General features: G+C 53.7%; 1 protein-coding gene, 2 long non-coding RNA genes and 1 pseudogene across 4 annotated transcripts; all 4 read left to right on the forward strand.

Moving 5' to 3' along the window:
- The first annotated feature begins 74 nt into the window (after positions 1–74).
- On the forward strand, positions 75–862 carry LOC143649626 (uncharacterized). The gene is made up of 2 exons (XR_013159138.1): positions 75–386; positions 501–862. It is a non-coding gene; the product is annotated as an uncharacterized LOC143649626 (long non-coding RNA).
- Positions 863–1,362: 500 nt separating this feature from the next.
- On the forward strand, positions 1,363–6,582 carry LOC143649627 (uncharacterized). The gene is made up of 3 exons (XR_013159139.1): positions 1,363–1,647; positions 5,842–5,911; positions 6,402–6,582. It is a non-coding gene; the product is annotated as an uncharacterized LOC143649627 (long non-coding RNA).
- On the forward strand, positions 3,730–4,862 carry LOC143650971 (zinc finger protein 692 pseudogene; annotated as a pseudogene).
- Positions 6,583–6,679: 97 nt separating the features above from the next.
- Positions 6,680–10,267, forward strand: GAMT (guanidinoacetate N-methyltransferase). Of its 2 annotated transcripts, none has more exons than XM_077121345.1 (6): positions 6,680–6,932; positions 7,977–8,122; positions 8,311–8,374; positions 8,634–8,701; positions 8,938–9,048; positions 9,849–10,267. In XM_077121345.1, the coding sequence occupies exons 1-6, from the start codon at positions 6,752–6,754 to the stop codon at positions 9,987–9,989; spliced, it is 711 nt and encodes a 236-aa protein (XP_076977460.1). In that variant the 5' UTR covers positions 6,680–6,751; the 3' UTR covers positions 9,990–10,267. The 2 variants fall into 2 exon arrangements, with proteins under 2 accessions (XP_076977460.1, XP_076977461.1); XM_077121346.1 differs by having other exon boundaries at positions 9,960–10,267.
- Positions 10,268–11,746: the final 1,479 nt, after the last annotated feature.

Raw genomic sequence — 11,746 nt, forward strand, 5'->3', positions numbered from 1 at the left:
CGCCGCGGGGCTCGCTGGGAAGTGGAGTCCCGTGGGCCGGGCCACGTGCGGGCGCTGGAGAGCGGGCACGGCGACTGAGAGCGCATGCGCACGGGCGCCCCTGGGCTAGGCACCGCGGGACACGGGCGCGGCTTCCGTTTCCGTTTTAAAATCGCAGGTCGGAAGTCTCTGTGGTGGGGAGGGGGTAGTTGGCGGGAAGTCCTCGCCTGCACTCCGCGGGGCTATACAAAGAATTTTGCCGGCGCTCGCGTTTCCTGCGCCTTGGGTGCCCCCCGACTGCTCCCTGTGTCCCCGCTTCTCCGAAAAAGAAACCGACAGTCCGAGAGGCTGAGTCATTTACTCAAGGTCACTGTGAGAGTCGGACGAAACTGTAATCATATCTGCCTGTATGTTAATTCAGTGATTATCAACAAAGATTTAGTGGCCAGTGATGGTTTAGTTTCTGACCTCGCTTCCCTACACCTGCGATTCTCAACCTGGACACGATTCTGTCTCCTCAGGGAACCCTCGGCAATGTAGACTTTTGGAGGTCCGGACTCGGGGAAGGTGGCGAGTTACTGGCATCTCGTGGGTACAGACGAGGATACCGCTAGATACCCTACCCTGCACTGGACACCGTCCCCCCAAAAGAGAAAACCCGGCCCTATATGTCAGCGGTGCCGAGGTGGAGGAGCCCAGGTCTAAACTGACAATAATGACTAGATGAGATGTATGGTTTTGTCAGATGGTGATGACTTTCCACTCCATCTCCCAGCCTCTCCATAGTCTCAAATCTTAATTTATCATCATAAAATTCAATAAATATGAGGATGAGGAAACTAAGTCACAGGCAAATATTAAGAAATAAAGCAAGTTTAATGTACACCCCTTGCCCACTTAACTGTGTAAAGCAATTTGGTATCCCTTTCATCAGTCACAGTAGCCACTGGTGGTGAGTAATGATTATTAGAACTCTTTATAGATGGTAACTGGAGGTCCAGCAGAGGAGAAATGAATGACTTCAGGTGACATTGGGCAGGTGTCCTAGCCTCCCCTCAGGGACAGTCCTCACTGCACTGCTCTGTAAAGTTTTGCAGATCAAACTTAATCAGCGACACTTGGAGAGGAGGATCTGGCTTTCCACTGGGCATGTGCTGGAAGGACACTGAGAAGGTGGGTGGAGGTGAGGGCCCCGGATTGGGCTGTTCTATTGGTGATGTGGCGAGTACAAGTGGAGGGCAAGCTGGTAAGGTCCTTCCAAACTGTGCAAGCTCAACAGCCCCACTTTGAGGAATATATCCCCTAAATGCTGGTCCGAGTGTGCAGACATAGCTGCCCCAGGATGCTCACAGCTCCACTGGTAAAAGTCCAGAAAACTCGAAATAACCCACATGTCCATCATCAATGACTGGATATACACACAATGAAGTAGGATGCACATGATGTTATTGGATGAAGGAAAACAGATGCAAACTGCTTAGAATAATATTTCTAAAAATACCGGATACCTACAAAGGCTAAAATAACAAATAGCCGTGTACCTGCCACTGAAATTAACACACTAGCCTTTTGTCACATTTGTTCCAGGTCACTTTAAAGAGATGAAGTTGATGATCCTATTTTCCTTCTCTCCATTCATTTCCTCCCTCCCATCACAGGCCAAAATGGGTATGTGAGCACTGATCTGAATTTACTCTCAGCTTAAATATATGTGCATCCCATACACAATATATGGTTTGGGTCCCTTTTTATTTAAAAATTATAATTACCTATAGTATTACAAGCCTGTGACGCTGAAATTGCCTGGGCATGCCTCCCCCTCTCTAGGTGGGACATGACTCCCAGGGGTGTGGACCTTCCTGGCAACGTGGAACAGAAATCCTGGAATGAGCTGAGACTCAGCATCAAGGGATTGAGAACACCTTCTCGAACAAAAGGGGGAAGAGAGAAATGAGACAAAATAAAGTGTCAGGGACTGATAAATTTCATAGTCGAGAGGTTATCCTGGAGGTTATCCTTACACATTAAATAGATATCACCTTTTTAGTTAAGGTGTAATGGAGAGGCTAGAGGGAAGTGCCTGAAAATGTAGAGCTGTGTTCCAGTAGCCATGTTTCTTGAAGATAAATGTGTAAAGATATTGCTTTCGCAGTGTGACTGTGCGATTGTGAAAACCTTGTGTCTGATGTTCCTTGTATCTACCTTATTGACAGACAAGTAAAACATATGGATTAAAAGTAAATAAATATAGGGGGAACAAATGTTAAAATAAATTTAGTAGATTGAAATGCTGGTGATGGGTGAGGGGGAGTAGGGGGTATGATATGTACAATTTTTGTTCTGTTTTTTAATTTCTTTTTCTGGAGTGACGCAAATGTTCTGAGAAGTGATTGTGGTGATGAATATACAACTATGTGATGATATTGTGAGTTACCGATTATGTACCAAGAATGGAATGATCATATGGTAAGAATGTTCGTGTTTGTATGTTACGTTTTTTAAAAATTAAAAAACTAAAAAGAAAGAAAAAAAGAAATTGCCTGGGCATGGCCTGGAGAACATAGGGGTTTGTTCAGTTGTAGCCACATGGAGACTTGTCATTATGTAATTCACTTCATACTTTGTTATAGTGTATCCCCCAGTATTTAGTTCGTAGGGCTGCTGCAGTAACAAAGTTGCACTGACTGATTGACTTAAAAAAACAATCTTTTCTTTTCATGGTTCTGAAAGGCAGAAGCCCAACAGCAAGTTGTTGGCAGGGCCATACTCCCTCCAATGGCTCTAGGAAAGAATTCTTCTTTGCCTTTTCTAGTGGCTGGTGGCTTCAGCCATTCCTTGTCTTGTGACTGCATCATTCCAGTCTCCACCTCCATTTTCACATGGCATCTGTGTCTGTGTCTCCTCCTCATCTTTGGATTTAGGGCCCATCCAAATCCATTATTTCATCTGCAAAGACCCTATTGCCAAAAAAGTTTACATTAGGAGGTTTTGGGGGACATGGACTTTGGGAGGACACTGTTCTAGCCAGTACAGCCCCAGGAGACTCTGAGCTCTGGCAGGGAGGAAGTTGGGTCCACCTTGATTGTTACTGGGTCGCTAGGACCCAGCTCAGGGCCTGTATGATGCAAGATATGCAATAGGTGTTTGATGAATGAATGAATTTCATTTTCTATGACTCATTGCTGTATAACAGGAATCTGCAAACTTTCTCTGCCAAGGGTCAGATAATAAATATTTTCGACTCTATAAACTAGGAGGTCTCCATCAAAATGACTCAACTGTGCCCTTGCAGCATGAAAGCACCATGGATGATATGTAAATAAATACATGTGGCTGTGTGTCAAAACTTTATTTAAGAGAGAAACACCCAGAAAAGTCTGGAGAGAGCTTAGAGAGAAAATGCCCAGGGAGAAGCCAGGAGGATCCACAGAAGCTGAGAGACCCATTTTGAAACCAGAACCCAAGACAGAAGGTCCAGCAAGCATCACTGTGTGCCTTCCCATGTGACTGAGGAACCCTGGATGCCAGCAGCTTTTTCTCAAAGACGGGACACCTGAAGTTCTGGTGAGCTTCCACGATTAGAGCATACACTGCTGCGGTGCCAGGAGAGTGTTGCATTCTGACTGCATGTGGAGAGGACACAGAAGTTTGAGTTTCAGACTCTCCCAGACCTTACTCTTTGTGTCTCAACTTTTGGCTGCTTCTTTGTATCCTTTTACTATACTTAAATTGCAATCTACCTGGGCACTCATGGCTTCCTCCCCAGTGCACATGTCCTGCAGATGGTGGGATAAGCGGCAGCAGTGGATGTCTCAGCTCAGCAAGTGTGCTGAGCAGCCACACGGAGCAGCAGTGCCTTTTTAAGGAGCGACTAGGCTGGCCAAGTTCCCGCTGGGCTGGTACAATTCTCCGGGCTGTGTGCTCTGTGCAGGCCCTGAGCCTTCACCCACCTCCCATGAGGCTTTGCAGTACCTTGCGCTCTTGGTCTCATGCACACAGCCGGGAGTGCAACCTGGTGCCCCGACTGCAGGGACCTGGGGGTTGAGATGGGGGGCTCGTGTACTAGTGCTCGGGAACCCGTACCTTCTCCTGGAGACCCTCTTCGGGTCCCACACATTCAAAAACAGCCAGGCCAGTCCATCTTCGACCTTCTGCCCGGAGAAGCTGGTGCTCAGAGGCCAGCAGTGGGCAGGAGATTGCAGGTTTTAGAAGCTGAGCATGGTGAGGGGACTCAGGAAAGGTGCTCAAAGGAGTGGCACCTCCACCAGACACCTCCCTGCTCCCGGGAGAGGAAGAAGGGGATGAAGAAGAGGAGGGAGATGATGAAGATGAAGTAGAGATGCTCAATGGTGTGAGCTTATGAACCTACAGCACCTCCCCAGATGATGAGCTGATGCCCTCAGATCACCTCCTTCCTCTTTCGCCCACTCGCTTAAGGAGAGGTAGGCACCACCCACCCCCTCCCTCTGCTCTCCCCACTCCTCTTGCTGCACCAGAATCCTCACTGGGTCCTGGAACTCTTCTGCCTGATGAAATCGATATGTAGCCAGAGCTGAGCAGGACACCTCAAGTGGTCCAGGAGATGGAGCCCCAGGTCAGCTTTGGGACTCAGGTCCCAGTCTGCCCCAGTCCAGGCCTGGAATGAGGACGCTGCACAGATCGGCCCCAAGAGAATTAGGAGAGCTGCCAAAAGGGAGCTGCTGCCCTGTGACCTGCCCTGTGGAAAGACCTTCTCCAACCGGCAGTATCTGAATCCCTGCCAGAAGTACCAGCACATCCACCAGAAGTCCTTCTACTGCCCAGAACTGGTCCGTGGGAAGTCCTTCAGCTTTAAGAAGGAGCACGTGAAGTTGCACAGTGACAGCTGGGGCTACATCTGTTAAGTTCTGTGCTCAGTCTCTTCCTATATTAGCAGCAGCCTTATCATCTGTCATCACATCCACACTGGAGAAAAATCCCTGCAGTGTGAGATCTGTGGGTTCACCTGCTGCCAGAAGGCCTCCCTGAATTGGCAGCAGTGAAAGCGTGCAGAGACCATGGCAGCAAAAGCCATCCAGTCCCGTTCCCAGTCTCCTGAGAGTCACCTGACTCCTTGGAGCCCTGTCCTAGCATCTTTATCCCTGAGCCTGTGGGGATCCAGCAAAGCCTTGGGTACTGGCTCTCACCATCTCCTCAGGCTGTGGCTGCTACCTTAGAAATAAGCTCTTCCCCATAGGCTGCAGGGAGCCAGAGCCCAGGCACCAGAAAATTGTGAGGAGGAGAGTGGCCAGAGGAGAAAGGCCAAATGCTAGGTTCCCTGGGAACTAGGGCTACAAAAATTTGGAGGGATAAGACTGCTATCTAGGGGAGCCAGGCTACTTTAGTCTTCCTAGAGGACAGAATAAACAGTATTTTATGTGTCAAAAAAAAAAACAACCCACAAACTTTATTTAGGAATAGGACACATGAATGGGTCATATAATTTTTCCTTTTGTGTTAAAGGATGAGGTTAGAAGTGAGACACACCCCTGTCTGCTTTCCTTGTGCCACCCATTGGCTGTGCATCCTTGAGGATATCACCTGCCCTCTCTGAGCCTCCAGCTGCACTCTATACCATGAGATAATAATGGCTCATTGTTGGTTCTCCGCTGAGGAGTGGAGATGATGAATGACCACGTTTCATTCATTTGATATCATTAGGAGGTGGCTGTAATGTTTATCTCATTGAAGACAGGTGAAAACCAAAGTTCAATGTTACATTGCTTGCCTGAGTCACCAGCCAAACTTGCTTTCATGACCCACAGAAACCGTAATATAATAAACGTGTGTATGGGAACTCTGAATCTTCGGCATGATTTTTTAGCTTATCTTTTTCATGGGCAGGCACCGTGAATTGAACCTGGGTCTCTGCATGGCAGGCGAGAACTCTGCCGCTGATGGGCATGATATTTTGGTAAGCCTACAACTTCTCTCTCTCTAAAAAAGTTTTTTTTAAAGAAAAGAATTATAGTGGGAAAAGATTGGCCGATTTGGGCTAGATCAGACTTCATTCATGCTCTATTAAATGGTCTGAGCTTCCTTAGCAAGAAATTATTTTCTTGTGGATTCTAAGATGTCCCTTATTTTTCCTTTCCTCTTTCCCCTCTTCTATTAAAATTTTCTTTTAATAAAAAGTGTTGTTTTGGGCGGGCCACGGTGGCTCAGCAGGTAAGAATGCTTGCCTGCCAAGCCCGAGGACCCGGGTTCGATTCCCGGTGCCTGCCCATGTTAAAAAAAAAAAAAAAAGTGGTGTTTTAAGCCACTAAGATTTGGGGTATGTACTACACGGCAATAGCTAACTAATACAGTCTGCCTTTCCCGGTCTCAGGCAGGGCAGTCTGGGGTATGCGTTGACCTGGGTGACATTTAGTGAGTACCAAGTGTTTACACTTGGGGATACACAGGTTCCAGTCCTGGGCCCGCTGGGATGGGACCTTGGCTAGGACGAAACGCAGCGAGCCCACCTCAGGTTCCTGATGACACCTACCCATCCTCCTCTCTTCCGGGTGACAGAGGAGGAAACTGAGGCAGATAAGTGACAAAGAGGTGAGGATTTGACCGCGTGGTCGGGTTTCCGAGCCCGCTCCGGAGGGCGCCTGCTTCTCGGCGGCCGCTAGAGGCCGCGCCCCTCGCCGCGCCTGCCCGCTCCGCCCCCCACCCTGGGGCCACCCCGCCCCCGGCCCAGAAGGCCGTGCAGGGCGGGGACTCAGGCGCAGTGAGCTCCTGGGGCCGGGGCCGCCTTCCAGCCTGCAGCATGAGCGCCCCCGTCGCGACCCCCATCTTCGCCCCGGGTGAGAACTGCAGCCCCGCTTGGCGGGCGGCGCCGGCGGCCTATGACGCCTCCGACACGCACCTGCAGATCCTGGGCAAGCCGGTGATGGAGCGCTGGGAGACTCCTTATATGCACTCCCTGGCAGCAGCTGCCTCCTCCAAAGGTAGGCTCCTCCCAGGCCGGAACCGCGGCCTCCCTGGAGGTATGGGAATAAACGGAAGCTGCAGGGGCCAGGGAGATTTCGCTCAGACCCAGGGGCCAGCATCAGTGCCTCTCTGTGCCTCCCCTTCTTAACCTAGAAAATGGGGCTGCAAACGGGGGGCTGCACACAGTAAGTGCCTCCCAAGTACCAGGCACTTCCTCTCAAGGGGGTGATGAGGTTCCTGTGCCACTGGGTTGGGGACAGGCTCTCCACGTAGGCCAGGGGATGGGCTCACAGGTGCAGGACTGTGGGTGAAACACAGCCCCCGCTTCCTGGCCTAAGGTCTGTACAGAGGGGGCTGCTGGCTGGACAGAGGGGACTGCCCAGGCAGACAGTGGGGAGTGTGGCAGGACCCGTTGGAGGCTGCACCCCCAGGAGTTCCCCCTGGAGTGCTAAGAATAGCTCTGGGATGGCTGAGCACTGGGAAACAGCTGTCACCCAGCAGCCCTGCCAGCTGGATGTCCAGGGGCTCTCCAGCCTGGATCAGGAGCCACTGCCACGGTGCAGCTGCTAGGAGCTGGGCCTCAGTGTCCCCACCTGGCAAACAGACACACCCATCATCTCCCTGCAGAGGGTCAGGGTGTTTCTCTGGGCTGCCCCTGGCCACCTTGAACCCAGGTCTTGCCTGGCACTTCTTGGAAATTCCTTTATGGGGAGGGCAGGCCAGAGAGAGAGAGAAAAGTAACCAAAAACAGAAGTAAGAACCACGGGCACAAACAACTCAAAGTCCAAGGTTCCAGCCCACCCCCGTCTGGCTGCAGCCACTTCCCTCGCCTTCCCCTCGCCCAGGCCCTCAGCCACAGCCCACACTTTTCCTTCCCAGAAGCCCTGTACTCCATCCCCCACCCCACTTCTGCTTGTACCATGGCCTTGGCCCACGGGGCCCTCCCACACATGTGGCAAAACATTACTCCCTGCCAAGGCTCTGACCCTGCGCTCCTGCCTGCCAGGCACCTCTCCAGCCTGGGGTCGACCGCCTGATCCCTGTGCCCTTTGGTTGCCCAGGTGGCCGGGTCCTGGAGGTGGGCTTTGGAATGGCCATTGCAGCCTCTAAGATCCAGGAAGCACCCATCGACGAGCACTGGATCATCGAGTGCAACGACGGCGTCTTCCAGCGGCTGCAAGACTGGGCCCAGCGGCAGCCACACAAGGTGCCTCTCTGTCTGTAGCTCCCCAAGAGTCCCATCCCTTTGGGTGGAAGCCCTGCTCCCAGAGGGGTTTGTGGGTGTTGATCTTCTCCCTTGGGAGGTCCTCTGCTCCCTCCCTTTCAGCAGGTGAGAAAAGTAAACAAGGAAATTCTGGGGCCACTCTGACCCTCAGTTTCTTCCTCTGTCCCCAGGTTGTCCCCTTGAAAGGCCTGTGGGAAGAGGTGGCACCCACCCTGCCAGATGGCCACTTTGATGGTGAGGGAGTCCTGGAAGCTGGAGGTGGGGAGGGGAGGGGACATATGTTCCTGGGGAAGGACCTTCTGAACAGGTAGATACCTGTGATGTATCTTGTGACAAGAGCCCAGCACAGGGGTTGAAGGCAGGTGAAGACACAGGTAAGTGCCTGAATCAGAGGCAGTCCAAATGCTGGGTTCTCAGAGTGAGTGTGAATCCTGGCTGCCCTAGAATGAGTACTGGAATGAGTCCTGACTGGGGGTCTTGGTTTCCCGGGCAGGGATACTGTATGACACGTACCCATTGTCCGAGGAGACTTGGCACACACACCAGTTCAACTTCATCAAGGTAGGACCTCACGCTGGCTGGCACTGAGGGGACTGTCCCCTGGAACAGCAGGGCCGGCTGTGCGGAGCCCCCGGAATGGGAGATCTGGTTGAGTGGGGGCATCTACCGGGCATGGACTGGGCACCTGACCCTCTGCTTGCTACCCTCGCCTATGGAGACATGGGAGGTCCAGGTGCAGGTAAAACCCCCTTCTGCCCACATCCCTCACATCCCTCCCACCTGCTGTCTACCCCCAGGGACACGCCTTTCGCCTGCTGAAGCCAGGGGGCGTCCTCACATACTGCAACCTCACTTCCTGGGGCGAACTGATGAAGTCCAAGTACTCGGACATCACGGTCATGTTTCAGGTATGGCCCTGGGCGCTGACCTGGAGGTGTGTGTTTGGGGAACTCCTGAGAGGCACCTGAGACTCTTGCAGCTGCCAGAGCAAATGATCACAGCTGGGCAGCTTCAAAACACAGCAGTGCGTTCTTTGGTTCCTGGGGCCAGCAGGGCAAAGCCAAGGTGTGGATAGGGCATGTTCCCTCCAGGGTCTAGGAGAGGGCCTTCCTGGCCTTGCCCAGCTCCCAGGGCTCCTGGAAGTCCTGGAGTTCCTTAGCTTGTAGACACATTTTCTGGCCAATGCCTCCTCCACCTGCAAGTGGCCTTTTTCTCTGTCTTTCTCTTTTTGTAAGGGTGCCTCACTGGCTTTTGAGCACTACAAGCCAGATGACCCATCCGAACTAATTAATAGTTAGCCCTGTTTCCCAATACAGTCCCTCTCTGTGGTTCCAAGGTGGCCTGGGAGGGCTGGGCTCTGCTGTCACCCCCTCAGCATCCAGCCGGGGCCCCTCCCAGCAAAACTCGAGAGAGAGCGCAAGGCCCCCACTTGGGCGGCCATATCCACGCTGCCGCGCCCTCACCTTGCCCTGCCCTTACAGGACGCATCTTTACTGGTGTGTCCTGGGGCCTCTGCCTGGAAATGAGGCAGCAGGCACCTTTCTCAGCAAGAATGCTGCGGAGACCCTGAGCCCAGGGCTGTCTTCTGAGGACCAGCCTGGCCAGTTTGTGAACTTGTTCGACAGAGGGGTGGCTGGGATGTTGCGAGGCCCCAGGATGCTCGTGGGGATGACCTGGCACCTCTTACCCTGTGGCCCTCCCCTGTCAGGAGACGCAGGTGTCAGCGCTGGTGGCCGCAGGCTTCCTGCGGGAGAACATCCGCTCGGAGCTGATGGCGCTGACCCCGCCTGCTGACTGCCGCTACTACGCCTTCCCACAGATGCTCACGCCTGTGGTCACCAAGCACTAAGCCTACCCGGCCGTGGCCCTGCCACCAACCTGCCGGGCAGCAACCACTCCGGCTTCCGCCACGACCCACCCCAACCCCTCACTCAGTGCCTTCAAGCCTGGGAGCCCACCCTCTGGGTGCCCGCGACCCTGGGTTCAAATCCTGGGGGTGCCTGTGCCAGCCATGTGACCTCAGGCAAGTGCCCCTAACCTTTGTATCCTCATCCCTGTTATAGGAGCGCCGCTTGCTACCTCCCCCCAAGATTGGGGAGTTTGGAATAAATGCTAACTCAGCCAGTCTGTCATCAGCATGCAGATCCGTGTTTGTTTACTTCTCTGTAGCCCTTCTGAAAAATAAACTCCTTGACTTGACCTCCAGGGACAAGGGGTTTCAGAGGCAGTCTCTGGAGCTCCCTTGCTGAGGCCTGTGGCATATGGCCTAGTCATGGAGACCACCTGCTGGCAGCAGGGGTCCAGGCAGGGGGTGGAACCTGGCTGTTCCTCAGGGGAGCAGGCTGAGCCATGGAATGAAGCACAAGCTTTAGACCTGGTGTCTCCCCACCCCCAGCCATAGGTGACCTAGGATGAACCTCTGGACTCTGCCTCACCCCTACTCCTCATCCCCCACCCCAAAAGCGGAGCCCATCTGCCAAGCTCTGCCTCCCCATGCACTCCATGCATAGAGGCTTCTCTCTTCATGATTCTTGCTTCCTGTCCTCCCCATATTACGCTGCTCGCCCCCTCTCCAGCCCCAGGTAGCATCGTCCCTGCCTGTCCCCGAGGACCCTGCTGTATATTCTGTCTCCTCACGCCCTGCTGGTCGTGCCTGAGGCTGTCTGCTTGGCCCTGCTTGGTTCCCACCATCTGTCCGAGTGGGGCTACTCCAGCTCTGGGCATGGCAGCTGGGTCCCCCTGGGACCTGCTCCATTGCCTCCAGGCCCTTGGAGCGCCAAGGTCCAGGCTGCAGCACCCTGCACGCTTCAGCAGGGTATTGTCCCAGAAGCTGCCCACCTCTGGCTTGGCCCGAACCTCCTGGGCACCCAGACCTGCAGCTGTTTCTGTACTGCCCTCACACACTGAGGGAGCTCAGAGGCAGGGGATGGCTGTCCTCAGAGCCATCCCTTGGCTAGCACCAAGGCCACAGGGAGTCTCCAGAGCAGAGCTAGCACTGACTGCTGGCAGACAAGCACAAGCCCGAGGGCATGTAGCTGGCAGAGACCAGGCCAGCCTCTGCTCAGACTCAGACGTGCCCAGCCCCCAAAGGCGCTTCTTGAGGTGCTGAAAGGCCATGACCCTGGAATGTTCTGCTACTGTGCCCTGGCCTGTGGGCAGAGTGACCGACTTCTCCCAGACCCCCATGGCCATCACCCTGACCCCAGTGCTTGGGAAGAACACAGGAAGAGGCAGCAATGGGCTCAAAACCAAACAGCCCTCCTGGGTACTCTATGGGTCCTAGAGCACGGTATACCCTGACTGATGCAGGGTGCGGGTGGCTGTGAGTCTGGGGTCCCCCATCATCCCACAGCCTCTCCAATGCACACACCCCCACAGGCCCAAGCAGCTGGAGACTCAGGGCCCCTGTATCCCCTCACGAGCAGGTCTTCATCCATCAAGTGGAGGGGTGGAGCCCCTGCTGAAATACCCCTGCTGTGAAGCTCCACAGGGGCCTGGCCTATGTGCGCCCCAAAGCCATGGGGCATGCTCTGTTACCCCCCACCCCCAGGATCTATCTACATCAGCCCCCAATCCTGTGCACCACCCTCCAGCATCCCCATGGCG

Source organism: Tamandua tetradactyla, chromosome 11 (genome assembly GCF_023851605.1).
Source record: "Tamandua tetradactyla isolate mTamTet1 chromosome 11, mTamTet1.pri, whole genome shotgun sequence".
Taxonomy (NCBI): domain Eukaryota; kingdom Metazoa; phylum Chordata; class Mammalia; order Pilosa; family Myrmecophagidae; genus Tamandua; species Tamandua tetradactyla.

Bases quoted from the DNA above. Each gene is read 5' to 3' on its own strand.
- GAMT (XM_077121345.1), top strand. From the start codon at position 6,752: ATGAGCGCCCCCGTCGCGACCCCCATCTTCGCCCCGGGTGAGAACTGC. The intron at 6,933-7,976 runs GTAGGCTCCTCC...TTGGTTGCCCAG, and splicing joins AGCAGCTGCCTCCTCCAAAG to GTGGCCGGGTCCTGGAGGTG. The intron at 8,123-8,310 runs GTGCCTCTCTGT...CTCTGTCCCCAG, and splicing joins CCCAGCGGCAGCCACACAAG to GTTGTCCCCTTGAAAGGCCT.